Source organism: Symphalangus syndactylus, chromosome 22 (genome assembly GCF_028878055.3).
Source record: "Symphalangus syndactylus isolate Jambi chromosome 22, NHGRI_mSymSyn1-v2.1_pri, whole genome shotgun sequence".
Taxonomy (NCBI): domain Eukaryota; kingdom Metazoa; phylum Chordata; class Mammalia; order Primates; family Hylobatidae; genus Symphalangus; species Symphalangus syndactylus.
In genome coordinates, this window is record NC_072444.2 from 25221927 (window position 1) to 25234617 (window position 12691).

Genomic DNA, 12691 nt, shown 5'->3' on the forward strand with positions numbered 1-12691 from the left:
TTAGGCTGGGCACACCTTTTATTTGGCTGCATGCAGTAGGGTGAGGTCAGGAGAACACTGCTGTCCTTCCAGCAGGACAAGAGGCAAGTTCCAAGGGTGGCTGGTGGGAGACAGAGGTCCTGGAAATGGCAGTTCTAGGGGTGGGATGGGGGCTTGGAATGCTCTCCAAGCCAGAGAGGGCCTGGCCTGGATTTGGGAGGTGGACAGGGGATCCTTCAAACCCCTACCACACTCATCCAGGGCTCACGTGTCCAGCTGTCAGAGCAGGTCCCAATCCTGCTCCCCACCTACCCTGGGACATCCTGTGCAGGATTCCCTCAGTCCTCTGGGAACCTGACCCCACCTGGTACCCATCTAGCTTCTGGGGCTCCACTGATAGTGAGGACAGTCCACACCCGACCTGGACCCCACCCCGCCATGGGTCTGCCCATCTCAGTCCCGGCCTGAGCCTCTGGGCCAAAGCCACCTCTTCTGAGCAGGCAGGCAGAGCGAGAGACTGGGAGCAGCAGACAGGGGCAGAGCACGGCCCACGAGCCCACCCTCCCAGATTGGTCTGAGTTACATGGTCACCTCCCTGCACCTGCACCATCAGGGCAGCTGCAAGCTTGCCAGTTGTCTTGCCTGTCCCTGCTCCGAGGGTCAAAGAACACAGGTAGAATGGTCCCAGGAGGGGAAGGGAGAGAGAGATCCAAGCTGGCCTCCAAGCTCGACTTTCTGAGGGGCCCAGGGGAACACGCTGCACCTCCCACATCTCAGGTGCTCCGTCTCTGAAAGGAGCCCGTGCAGGCTTCCCCGGCCATCATTCAGGTCAAGACCTATCGGGGAGAGCTGGCCCCCACCCCAGCATGTGAGGGCTGCCCACACTGAGAGGCTCCACAAAGAAGAGGTGGCTAGGGGCAAGGGTTAGAGGTCTGGGGACGCCTGGCCTCCACCTCCCCTTCCCAAGCCCAGCCCTTTTCTGACAGCAGTTGTTTACCAATCAGGGTTCAGCAGATGGGGGCTCAGGGGGTGTCAGGGCAGCGGGGGCCCGATGGTGATGCTGCTGTTGGTGACCCTCGGGCCGTACCAGCCGGCCCAGTAATGAGTGTCCACGCCGCCGTGCTGAAACCAGATGTAGCGGACGCCGGGCGGGTAGTTGGAGAATGTGTGGGAGACCTGGTGGGGCAGGTAGAGCAGGGAGAAAGGTCAAGGGAGCTGACTCAGGCTGGGTGTGGTGGCTCACACTGGGAATCCCAGTACTTTGGGAGGCCGAGGTGGGAGGGTTGTTTGAGCCCAGGAGTTTGCAACCAGTCTGGTCGCAAACCAGAGATAGTGAGATACCATCTCTACAAGAAAAAAAAAAAAATTAGCCAGGCACAGTGGTGTGTGCCTGTAGTTCTAGGCAGGCTGCGGCAGGAGTACAGGCTAAGGTAGGAGTTCAAGACTGCAGTGAGCTGTGATCACGCCACTGCACTCCAGCCTGGGCAACAGAGTGAGACCCTGTCTCTAAAAAACAAAAGAAATAAAAGAAAATGAGCCTTAAAAAAAAAAGGGTGGGAGCAGACTCCGAGTGTGGCACTGCCTGAGGAGGGCAGGGGAACAAGGAAGGGGCTGAGTTCTTGGTGCCAGACTAGAAATCAGTGGAGTTCCAGTTAGAGCTCTGTGATTTGGAACAGACCAATTCCTTTCTCTGTGCCTCAGTTTCCTCATCTATAAAATGGAGCAAAATCCTGCTGGTCTACTCCACAGGATTATCATTCAGCCCAAAGGAATGGGAAGAAACTGCAAGCTGCCAAAGGATGTCCAATACACTCATCACGGGGCACATGTATTATTTAAGTCAAAATTAAGTAAAAGTGCCCGGCGCGGTGGCTCACGCCTGTAATCCCAGAACTTTGGGAGGCCGAGGCGGGTGGATCACCTGAGGTCAGGAGTTCGAGACCAGCCCAACCAACATGGAGAAACCCCGTCTCTACTAAAAATACACAATTAGCTGGGTGTGGTGGCGCATGCCTGTAATCCCAGCTACTCAGGAGGCTGAGGCAGGAGAATCGTTTGAACCCGGGAGGCAGAGGTTGTGGTGAGCTGAGATCGCGTCACTGCACTCCAACCTGGGCGACAAGAGGGAGACTCCGTCTCAAAAAGAAAAAAAAATTAAGTAAAATTAGATGAAATAAAAAATTCAGGTACTCAGTTGTACTAGGAACTGGCTCTCACTAACTGTTCAGTGGTCACATGTAGCCACTGGCTACCTTATGGATAGTGTAGACACAGACCATTTCTATTACTACAGAAAGTTCTACTGGACAGGGCTGGGGTTGGCAAACGATGGCCCGAAGGCCCACTGCCTGTTTTTATAAATAATGTTTTACTGGAACATAGCCATGTCCATTCGTTTACATATTGTCTAGAGCTGTTTTCACACAACAACAGCAGAGTTGGAGAGTTGAGTAATTGTGACAGAGACAATGTGACCTGCAAAGCCTAAAAATATTCATATCTGCCATTTTAAGAAAACATTTGCTAGGGCTGGGCACAGTGGCTCATGCCTGTAGTTCCAGTACTTTGGGAGGCTGAGGCAGGAGGATGACTTGAGGCCAGGAGTGCAAGACCAGCCTGGGCAACAAAGCAAAACTCCATCTCTACAAAAAAAATTTTTTTAAATTAGTGGTGGTGCGCACCTGTACTCCCAGCTACTCAGGATGCTGAGGCAGGAGGATGGCTTGAGCCTAAGAGTTTGAGTCTGCAGTGAGCTATGAATGCGCCAGCCTGGGTGACAGAGACCTTGTCCCTAAAAATATGTAAGTAAATTAAAACAAACAAACAAACAAGCAAACAAGCAAATATTTGCTGACCCCAGTCTAGAAAACAGTAATAATCAATACTAGTAATTAGTAACAGTCAGTCAACTTTTGGAATTTTTTTTTTTCTTTTTTTTTGAGATGGAGTTTCGCTCTTGTTGTCCAGGCTGGAGTGCAATGGTGTGATCTTGGCTCACTGAACTTCCGCCTCCTGGATTCAAGCGATTCTTCTGTCTCAGCCTCCCGAGTAGCTGGCATGCACCACCACGCCTGGGTAATTTTGTATTTTTAGTAAAGACGGGGTTTCTCCATGTTGGTCAGGCTGGTCTCGAACTCCCAGCCTCAGGTGATCTGCCTACCTGGGCCTCCCAAAGTGCTGGGATTACAGGTGTGAGCCACTGTGCCCTGCCAACCTTTTGGAATATTTTTTGGCCCTGGCTTTGCCAGCATCATTTCACTGATTTCTTTCAGAGCTCTATGAGGGAAACACTACATACCCATTTTACAGAAACAGTGAGTAAAGCTCACAGCATTGGAAGCACAGGTGAGAAGGTGCAGAGCTTGGATCTGAACCTAGGCCCCGTCTGACCACAGCCTCAGTCTTGGACAATCTGCCTCTGCCCCCGCCCCCCAGGCCCACGCACCTCCCTCCACTTGGCATCGCTCTTCTGCTGGATGGTCGCCGGGTCTGGCTGGAAGGTCCCCAGAGGCGCGTGCGCGGACGACAGGAGCTGAACGCACAGCTGGTACTTGGACCCGCAATCTGGCCTGGCTGCGAACCTGCAGGGAGAGGGAGGGCCCATCAGGGCCTCGGAGATTGGGGGCAGGGCGGGGGTGGGGCACCTGATTGGCATGCCCCACCCCAGACCCTCGCCCCAGGCACTCACCAGTCCTTGACCTCGATGTCCGGCCGTGTGGTATCCATCAGCTCCTCCCAATACCCTTCGGCCTTGAGGTCCACCACCTGGGACTTGAGGCAGGTGCTGGGGGCGGGCAGAGGGGTGGGAGGGGCTGGGCTCACCACTAGGGCAGTGAGGGGCTAGGACTGCCCCTTCCAGGGTGGGAGAGACCCCAGGGTAAATTGATTTGGGCTTTCCCCTACCCCAAGACCCCGGATCTTACTAATATGAAGTAACGAAGTATTTCTTGACCTGGTCATTGGGGAATTCCTTCCTCTGGTCTCGAGAGAGATCCTCCACCTTCCACTCATCGCCTCCATTCACATCCAGGCTCCAGAACTCGAACCCCTCTGATGGAAAAGCAGAGTTCACACTGAAGGGAAGCCCCTCAGTGGCCACCTTCTCCCAAGTGCCCCTTCCTCCCTACTCCTCTGCCCGCATCTTGGCGGCTGCCCTCAAGCCCTGTGCTGTGGGAACGCTACAGATCACAGTGCCCACTGCATATTAGGTGCTTCCTGTGTTGCAGGCACAGGAAGGTGACTTCCCTGGGGGCCCTGAGACACATGGTGATAGGAATGACCAGACCTCTTCTGTGATGGAGAACGCTCTGATGTGGGCCAGACAGACCTGGGTCTACTCCCAGCTCTGCCAGTACTCGGTTGTCTGACCTTGGGCCAGTTGCTTTTCCTCTCTGACCCTTGGTTGTCTTCTCTGCAAACTGGAGTAAGAATAGGGGCTGAGAAGCATTTTTGGCAAAGTGCCAAAATGTTTTAGGCCTTGTGGCCCACATACTATCTCTATTGTATAATTTTTTGTTATTGTTGTTTCTTTTCCTATAACCCTTTAAAAACACAAAAACTTTTTTTGTTTTTTGAGACAGGGTTTCGCTCGTCACCCAGGCTGGAGTGCAGTGGCTCGATCTCAGCTCACTGTAACCTCTGCCTCCTGGGTTCCAGTGATTCTCCTGCTTCAGCTTCCCGAGTAGCTAGGATTACAGGTGCATGCCACCACGCCTGGTTAATTTTTGTATTTTTTTTTGTAGAGACAGGGTTTTGCCATGCTGGCCAGGCTGATCTCGATCTCCTGACCTCAGATGATCCACCCACCTTGGCCTCCCAAAGTGCTGGGATTACAGGTGTGAGCCACTGCACCCAGCCCAGATGCCTTCTGTGATGGAGAATGCTCTGATGTGGGCCAGACAGACCTGGGTCTAGTCCCAGCTCTACCAGTACTCAGCTGTGTGACCTCGGGCCAGTTGCTTTTCCTCTCTGAGCCTCAGTTGCCTCCTCTGTAAACTGGAGTAAGAATAGGGGCTGGGAAGCTTTTTTGGCAAAGTGCAAAAATATTTTAGGACTTGTGGGCCATAAACTATCTCTATTGTATAGTTTTTTTGTTGTTTCTTCTTCTTTTTATAACCCTTTAAAAATGTAAAAACAATTATTAAAACAATTATTAATGCCTCAGCCAGATTTGGCTCATGGACAGCTTGGAGGAGTTGTTTTATTATCATTTTGCTCCAGAATTTGGTCAAGTTGTGGAAAATGAGGTTCCCATGCCATCCCAGTGTCAACCCAACGACACAGCAAGCAAGGATCAGTAGAAGCCTTGCTTTACCTGTTGTTGTAACATACTGAGAAGAAGACTGGATCTCCCATTCTTCCACAAGCAGAACCCCTTTGGCCCTCTGGGACCATGTCAGTAGGCCCGACCCTGGAGCCTAGAAACTAGGCCAACAAAATATGGCTCTGACTTCCTGGCCTTGTGTCTTGAGCAGAATTAGTCTCAGTTGGCCAACATTCCCTTTCCTAGGAAAGGTCACTGGGGAAACAATCTTAAGAGCAGAATAAGAGGCCGGGTGTGGTGGCTCATGTGTGTAATCCCAGCACTTTGGGAAGCCAAGGCGGGCGGATCACTTGAGGCCAGGAGTTTGAGACCAGCCTGGCCAACATGGTGAAACTGTGTCTCTATTAAAAATACAAAAAATTAGCTGGGCGTGGTGGCGGACACCTGTAATCCCAGCTACTCGGGAGGCTGAGGCAGGAGAATCGCTTGAACCCAGGAGGTGGAGGTTGCAGTGAGATTAGATCGCACCATTGCACTCCAGCTTGGGCAAGGAGCAAGACTCCGTCTAAAAAAAAAAGAAAATTAGCCAGGTGTGGGGGCACATGCCTGTAATCCCAGCTACTTGGGAGGCTGAACTTGGGAGGTGGAGGTTATAGTGAGCCAATATTGTGTCACTGTACTCCAGCCTGGGTGACAGAGTGAAACTTTGTTTCAAAAAAAAAAAAAAAAAGAATAAGAATAAGAAACACCACTCTTGGCCTCAGTTTGCCCATCTGAAAAATGTGCGCGCTATCAGTAGCTATCTCTTTGGGTTACGTGAGAGGAGTAAAGGTGTTCAACCATCCAAAGTACCCGGCTCATACTAAGTGCTCAATACATGTTCCTGGTGTCATGACAGTGTGTGTACTGGAGGCATGCCAGACCCGGCCTGTACCCCACCTTCAGCGCACGGGTTGTGCAGGAGGTTCCTGTGCAGGCTCCGTAAGAAGTAGAAGATCTTCCAGTCAGCCACGGGCTGGTCCCAGTCCTCGGTGATGAAGCCCTCTCGCAGGCACTTGCGTTTCCAGAGAGTCACGAGGTCGATGAGGTCCCGCCAGAGGCTGCAGACCAGGCGGCAGTTCAGCAGCAGCTGGCGGGCGGGCACGTGTGTGAACAGCTCCAGCAGGATGTTCTCGGGCAGCTCGTTGATGTTCCCCACAGCCATGGCTTGTGGCTTCTGGACACCCTCCTGTAGCTGTTGAAAAGCTATGCTGCAGGCCTCATCCCTGCTCTGCCATTTATCTCCGGAGAGCATGGTGCCTCTCCCAGCCTCAGTTTCCTTCTCTGTAAATGGATGCCTTACCTCCAGGGGTCACTGGGGCGGTCCAAGGAGCTTGGGACACATCAGGTACTTTAATAAAAGGTGAGCTCTGATTTTTTTCTCTGGCCTCTCACAACAGAGGTGGAAGGCACTGCCCAAGGTCAAAAATAAGGGCAGAGGGGGAAGGAGCCCGGATCTTCTTTGATTCCAGGGCCAGCCTTTTTCAGTAGGCCAGTCTTTAACGGGGATATAATGCGCAGCCGGGCAGAGCACCCCAGGCCTCCGGTGCCGTCACCATCCTCTCTCCCATCCTCAGAACATGATGGGAGGAGGAGGCCAATTATCACTGCCTCCCGCGGAGGTCCAAAGGGCTCCAGCCACCTTCTCAAGATCTCAGAGGACATGATCTCCTGCCTAGGTGGGAGTAGCAAGAGGGTGGGCGACAGGCAAGGGCCCTTCCTATCTCCCCACCCCCACCCCCAGCCCCGCGGCTGGGCTCCGTCAGCCCCAAGTCCGCCAGCGCGCCTGCAGCCTCCTCTTCCCACGCTGTGCCTTAAAATGCCCCCCAAAGTCGGGGCTCGGACCCCTGCACATCGATGGCGACCCCAACCCCCGTTCGCAGCCGCGCAGCGCAGCCCGGGCAAGCTCGGCGGCCTGGGCCTGGTCGGTGCCAGGCCTCCCTCGGCAACTATGGCGCGACCCGGAACCCAGGAGCCTTCCCGGCAACCCCCGCCCAGCCGCGCCCCCTCCCCAGCGCCCCCCGCGCCCCATCCTGCCGGTCACCTGCGCTCGGCCGCCGCGGCACGATCCGCTGGGCCGCCCAAGCTGCACTGCCTGAACCTGCGCTTGCCTGGGAAATGAGGCCCCGCCCCGGCCCGCCAGGCCCCGCCCCCGCGCCCCGCGCCCCGCCCCGCGCAGCGCTGGGCCAGGGACGCACCCCCACCGCGTCGTAGGAAAATTACCTGGTGTGGGGGGTGGGGCGGAAGGCACCTCCTATACCCCGACTCCGCCTGGGCCACCCGCCCCGCACCCTCGGCCTGACCCAGCCTCTCCCTGCCTCCCCTAGCCGCCTCCTCCCAGCAGTCCCCCAGGAGCGAGCTGCGAGATGCCCCAAACCGGACCCCTTCCCAATTAGAAAAAAAACAACTCCTGACCTTTCCCAGCCTTCTCGGTCCGCTGAGGAACCCGCAGCCCCGGGCCTAGAGCCGACTGCTGGGACTGCGGGGCGGCCGGGCGCGGGGCCAGAGGCGGGGCGGGGCGGGGCGGGTCGGGTCGGGGGCCTTTAAGAGGCGCGGTCGCCGGGACCGACACAGACGCGGACAGCGCCGGGACTCGCCGCCCCGGGACTCGCGCAGCCCGCAGCGCTCCGGCTCCTCCTCCTCTCGCGACCGCCCTCCGCAGCGATGGACGGAGACGGTGACCCAGGTAGCCGCCGCCTGGACCGCTCGTTGCGGCGGGGAGGGGAGATGGGGTCGGCGGGCGAGCGCTGCACAGAGGGGCGTCAGAGAGCGAGGGGACCCGGAGACCTGGCGCGGCAAACTTTCACGCCAGCGAAGTCCTAGAGGCGGTCTCCAAAGAGCACATCTCTCTGCTATCTTGGTCTGGCGGGAGGTCTTGAAAGGCGATCGGCAGGGAGAGAGGACTCCTGGGTCCCATTTAGCCAGGAAGTAGCACCACAGGACCCCCACATTCCCGCCTCCCAGCTTCCTGAGGGTCTGTCTGGCGGGGGCCTGGGGTGCATCTGGGAGGGAGGCTGCGAGCCTTTTCTTTCATCAGCTCTTCCAGCTCTGGCCTTGGGCCGTCCGGATCCCCGTGGGTTCCTTGGGGTCCCTGGCCTGGCCTCACCTCTTCCTGCCTTCCTCCTGAGCTCCCTTGTCTGGAGGGGCTGCCCCTCCCCGGGGTGGTGAGATGCCCAGTGGGGACTCGACTAGCGGTGAGGGAGCGTTGGGGGCAGCTTTGGCTGGTGCTCAGGGCCTTCCCAGGCTGCCCAGTCATCCTCTCTGGCACCCAAGACCCCTCACCCCCATCCCTCCAATTCCCTGCGGGGGCCTGCAGGGGTTGCCTGCTGAGTCAGGATGGAAACAAGACCTGCCTGCAGACAGCCCTCACTCTTTCCTCATCAGGTCCAGCTGGGGGTGGGCATTGCTTGGGGTAGGCGGTGGCAAACAGACTGATGAAAGCTCAGGACCCCCCCCCCCCATTCCCCCGCCTCCAGCCCTGAAAATTCCAGCTCCTGCAGCCCTTGCTCCCAATCACGGCCTTCTGGCCACACCCTCTGTAGGGCTCCAGAACTGGCTCCTGCTTTTTCCCAGGGCTCAGCTATTCCCTGGACTCTGGGGCCCACTCCAGGTGAGTGAATCAGCCTCGCAGGCAGGCAGCTTCCAGGGGCCAGATAACTTTCCGCAGGCAACAATGTGGGGAGTTGTGTGTGTAAGAGAGAGGGTGGGGGGAGCTGTAATTGGATCTGGGGCCTCGAGTGCCAGGCCCCGGGGCCAGAAGAGGGGACTGGGTGAGGTGCACCTTTCGGGGAGCATCAGGTGTCCGATGGGGCCAGGGCCGGAGGGAGGGCTGGAGAGGTGAGGACACTGGGCCTAGCTCCCCAGAGAGCTGTGGGCATCTGCCTGGGCAGGCAATGTGACTTCAGGGCCTGGCATTTTCCTCTGTCTTCCTGCTGTTCTGCGATGTGGTCTGGGAGAAGCCGTTAAGCCCTTTTTGGCCTCAGTTTCCTCTTTGCCAAAGGGGCCGGTGTAAATCCCCACATCATAAAGATGTGGCCAAAAAAATGTTAATAAGGAAGGAGAAGTGCTGTGTTCAATGAGGTTCACTCAGTAAGACTGACTGAGGACTCACTGTGTGCTCTGGGCTCTGTGAAAGCTCTCAAGGGCCTGACTGTGTGTTGGGCAGGGAGGAGAGGCTACATGTGAGGAGGTTAGGGGCTGGTGGGCCTGGAGACTTGGGTCTGGGTCCTGCCACCTGTCCCCTTCCCCAGTGCCTGGCCTGTTCCCACCACCGCCTTGGCTCTCCAGGGCCTAGCCCACGAGAACTCCCCATCCGTAGGTCTGAGAGCTGTAGTCTTCCTGATCACCCAGAGTGGGCCCCGTCTCCTCCTCGCTGGCTCTCCCTCATCCAGGCATCTGAGGCACTCGGTGTCTGCTTACTCAAGGCTGTGACGGCCCAGCTGAAGCCGACTGGGATCCAAGAGACAGTCTGGCTGCCGTGGTGACATCTGCCTGCTTCCTTACAATTCAGAATGCCCTTGTCCCCCTCCTCAGGGGATTTGGACATCTGTCCTGTTTGTATGGCCTGGCACAATGATTACCCCCATTTTATAGATGAGAGAACTGAGGGCCAAGGATGGGAAAAGGAGGTGGAGAAAGTTTCCTTCCCCAAGCCCCTATGTCATCTCCTTGCTTGATACAGTTTCTTTTAATAAGTCCCTCCTCATCCCCAAGTCACACAATAGCTGGGGACAGCTGGGTCTCCAGGCTCTGTTCTCCAGCCCCTGAAGGTCCCAGGTCCCATGTCCCCTTCCCTAAACACTGGCAGTGTGTCCTTCAACAAGTCACTTCATCCCTGAGCCTGAGTATTTGCACCTGCAAAGTCAAAATCCTGGCCTGGGTGTAGTGGAGCATGACTGTAATCCCAGAACTTTAGGAGGCCGAGGCAGGAGGATTGCTTGAGTCCAGGAGTTGGAGGCCAGCCTGAGCAACAGAGTGAGACCCTATCTTTAAAAAGAAAAGTCAGCCAGGCGTGGTGGCTGACGCCTTTAATCCCAGCACTTTCGGAGGCCAAGGTGAGTGGATCACCTGAGGTCAGGAGTTTGAGACCAGCCAGGCCAACATGGTGAAACCCCATCTCTACTAAAAATACAAAAATTAGCCAGGCGTGGTGGCACATGCCTGTAATTCCAGCTACTTGGGAGGCTGAGGCAGAAGAATCGCTTCTCAGCTTCCAGCTACCCGGGAGGCAGAGGTTGCGGTGAGCCGAGATCACGCCACTGCACTCCAGCCTGGAGTGCAGAGCGAGCGAGACTCCATCTCAAAAAAAAAAAAAAAAAAAATAACACTGCCTACTAATTCAGTGAATTATTTTGTGGAGGCTGTGGTGGTTTAAGATGGCTCTGGAGACAGGCTGTCTGGGTTCGAATCCAGGCTCCAACCACTGATTAGCCGTGTGACCCTGGGCCGTTTCACCTCTCTGTGCCTCAGTTTCCTCCTCAATGAAATAAGGACAGCAATAAGAGCAACCTCAAAGAAATGGTATGAGGATTTAAAGAGTAAATGAAGTTGAAATGCTTTGGACGGTGCCTAACACTTGCTGAGTGCCTCCCCCCCGCCAAAAAAAAAACATGAGTTCCTGACAACAGACCAGGAAAGTGCCAGATGCCAGGCACGGGGCATGAAGCTGTGTGTTTTCCAGACCATGTTCTGGCCCTTTTGAGCCTCCGTATGGCCCAGAGACAGGCGTTTATCACAGGATCACACCCCAGGACAAAAGCTAGGAAGGGCTGTGAAAGGGTGTCATAGGGGGAAGTCCCGGAAGGCTTCCTGAGGAGGTGAGGGGAGCAGGGATCTCAGAGGGTGGTTGGGAGGATGAAAGAAGTTCCTGTGTGAAGCATTGTACAGTGCTGTAGATGGATGTCATTAATAACAATAATATGATCCTTGCTGCCATCTGCCCAGACCTAGGGTTTACTGGTCCGGCAGAGGAAACAGGCCTCTGAGGCACCTTTTTGGACTTAGGGGGCTGATCCGAGGTTGGTCTGTGGCTTTGTGGCCCTCCTCCTTGGGCACCAGTATGAAGTCACAGAATCTCCGGCCCCAGCTGTGGATTGTCCCACGGTGGGTTGGGGAGGATACGGGCACATTGCAGTCCGGGGGCCTGGAGGGTTACAGGGTGGAGGAATCACAGTCCCCCACCCACCCCTGCCTGCAGAGAGCGTGGGCCAGCCCGAGGAGGCAAGCCCGGAGGAGCAGCCGGAGGAGGCAAGCGCTGAGGAGGAGCGGCCAGAGGACCATGAGGAGGAGGAGGCGGCGGCCGCCGCGTACCTGGACGAGCTGCCCGAGCCGCTGCTGCTGCGCGTGCTGGCCGCACTGCCGGCCGCCGAGCTGGTGCAGGCCTGCCGCCTGGTGTGCCTGCGCTGGAAGGAGCTGGTGGACGGCGCCCCGCTGTGGCTGCTCAAGTGCCAGCAGGAGGGGCTGGTGCCCGAGGGCGGCGCGGAGGAGGAGCGCGACCACTGGCAGCAGTTCTACTTCCTGAGCAAGCGGCGCCGCAATCTTCTGCGCAACCCGTGTGGGGAAGGTGAGAGGCCCTCGCCGGGCGAGCTCAGCTTCCCCTGCTGCGAAATGGGCCGAAACGGCGCCGGCTGGCTTTGACGGAGAAATGGGAGAAAGCGCCTGGCTCAGTGCCAGCACTGGGTAGCAGATCCAAGGCTATTACTGTAGCTCTCTGGCCACCTGCACCCTGGGGTCTCCCGGGTCCTCCCACCCTCATCCAGCTGGGGCAGGGCGGCGGGATGGAGGACATATCTCCCGGGAGGCAGATTTAGAAAGTGCCCACGGGTCCACCCTCTCATTCATCATCTGCCCACCCAGACACCAAGTGCCACCTTTGCCCTGCCCCCCGCCACATAGTGGCAAGAGCCAGCCCCGCGACAGCCTTAGCAGGGACTGAATGACCAGGGTGGGGCTGTCGTGTCCCTACAGAGGACTTGGAAGGCTGGTGTGACGTGGAGCATGGTGGGGACGGCTGGAGGGTGGAGGAGCTGCCTGGAGACAGTGGGGTGGAGTTCACCCACGATGAGAACGTCAAGAAGTACTTCGCCTCCTCCTTTGAGTAAGGAGAAGGGGGTGGAGGAGGTGGGAAGGGGGGAGCGTTCGCTCTGTCCTAACTCCGCTTCTCCCAGGTGGTGTCGCAAAGCGCAGGTCATTGACCTGCAGGCTGAGGGCTACTGGGAGGAGCTGCTGGACACGATTCAGCCGGCCATCGTGGTGAAGGACTGGTGAGTGGGCCCTGGGGTGGCATGGGGCTGGGAAGAGCGGGGTAAGGCAGAGGGGCGAGCCAGCTGGGGAACCCCCCGCCCGGGGGTGCTGCCTCCCCACTGCAGGGGTTGAGGCCACGTGGGCCACGGGTCTGCAAAGGTTGACACC

The 12691-nt window shown here is 56.9% G+C and overlaps 2 protein-coding genes across 15 annotated transcripts in view; one reads left to right on the forward strand and one right to left on the reverse strand.

The window, feature by feature from the left end:
- FBXO44 (F-box protein 44) lies at window positions 1-7795 on the reverse strand. Of its 13 annotated transcripts, none has more exons than XM_055262674.2 (7): window positions 7326-7424; window positions 6585-6956; window positions 6182-6476; window positions 3903-4029; window positions 3668-3763; window positions 3425-3560; window positions 1-1155 (listed from the first exon to the last, which is right to left on the reverse strand). In XM_055262674.2, the coding sequence occupies exons 3-7, from the start codon at window positions 6444-6446 to the stop codon at window positions 1012-1014; spliced, it is 768 nt and encodes a 255-aa protein (XP_055118649.1). In that variant the 5' UTR covers window positions 6447-6476; window positions 6585-6956; window positions 7326-7424; the 3' UTR covers window positions 1-1011. The 13 variants fall into 13 exon arrangements, with proteins under 13 accessions (XP_055118649.1, XP_055118647.1, XP_055118652.1 ...); XM_055262672.2 differs by having other exon boundaries at window positions 3932-4029; window positions 7326-7414; XM_063631863.1 differs by lacking the exons at window positions 1-1155; window positions 7326-7424 and adding exons at window positions 1162-3050; window positions 7697-7765.
- A 44-nt stretch (window positions 7796-7839) lies between these two features.
- FBXO2 (F-box protein 2) overlaps window positions 7840-12691 on the forward strand; it is a 37528-nt gene continuing 32676 nt past the window's right edge. For both annotated transcript variants that reach the window (XR_008654029.2, XM_055262670.2), the window contains exons 1-4: window positions 7840-7967; window positions 11478-11843; window positions 12248-12377; window positions 12448-12543. Coding sequence is in view for 1 of the 2 variants with exons in the window: in XM_055262670.2 (XP_055118645.1) it covers window positions 7946-7967; window positions 11478-11843; window positions 12248-12377; window positions 12448-12543 (614 nt within the window). In the remaining variant the exon portion in view is untranslated. The remainder of the gene's footprint in view (window positions 7968-11477; window positions 11844-12247; window positions 12378-12447; window positions 12544-12691) is intronic.

What these genes read in the sequence shown, in the direction of transcription:
- FBXO44 (XM_063631864.1), bottom strand. Translation starts at nt 6,446, where the DNA reads ATGGCTGTGGGGAACATCAACGAGCTGCCCGAGAACATCCTGCTGGAG. An exon ending in TACTTCGTTACTTCATATTA is followed by an intron (nt 3,764 to 3,902) that starts GTAAGATCCGGG and finishes GCCCGCCCCCAG; the next exon opens with CACCTGCCTCAAGTCCCAGG. An exon ending in GACATCGAGGTCAAGGACTG is followed by an intron (nt 3,561 to 3,667) that starts GTGAGTGCCTGG and finishes CTCTCCCTGCAG; the next exon opens with GTTCGCAGCCAGGCCAGATT.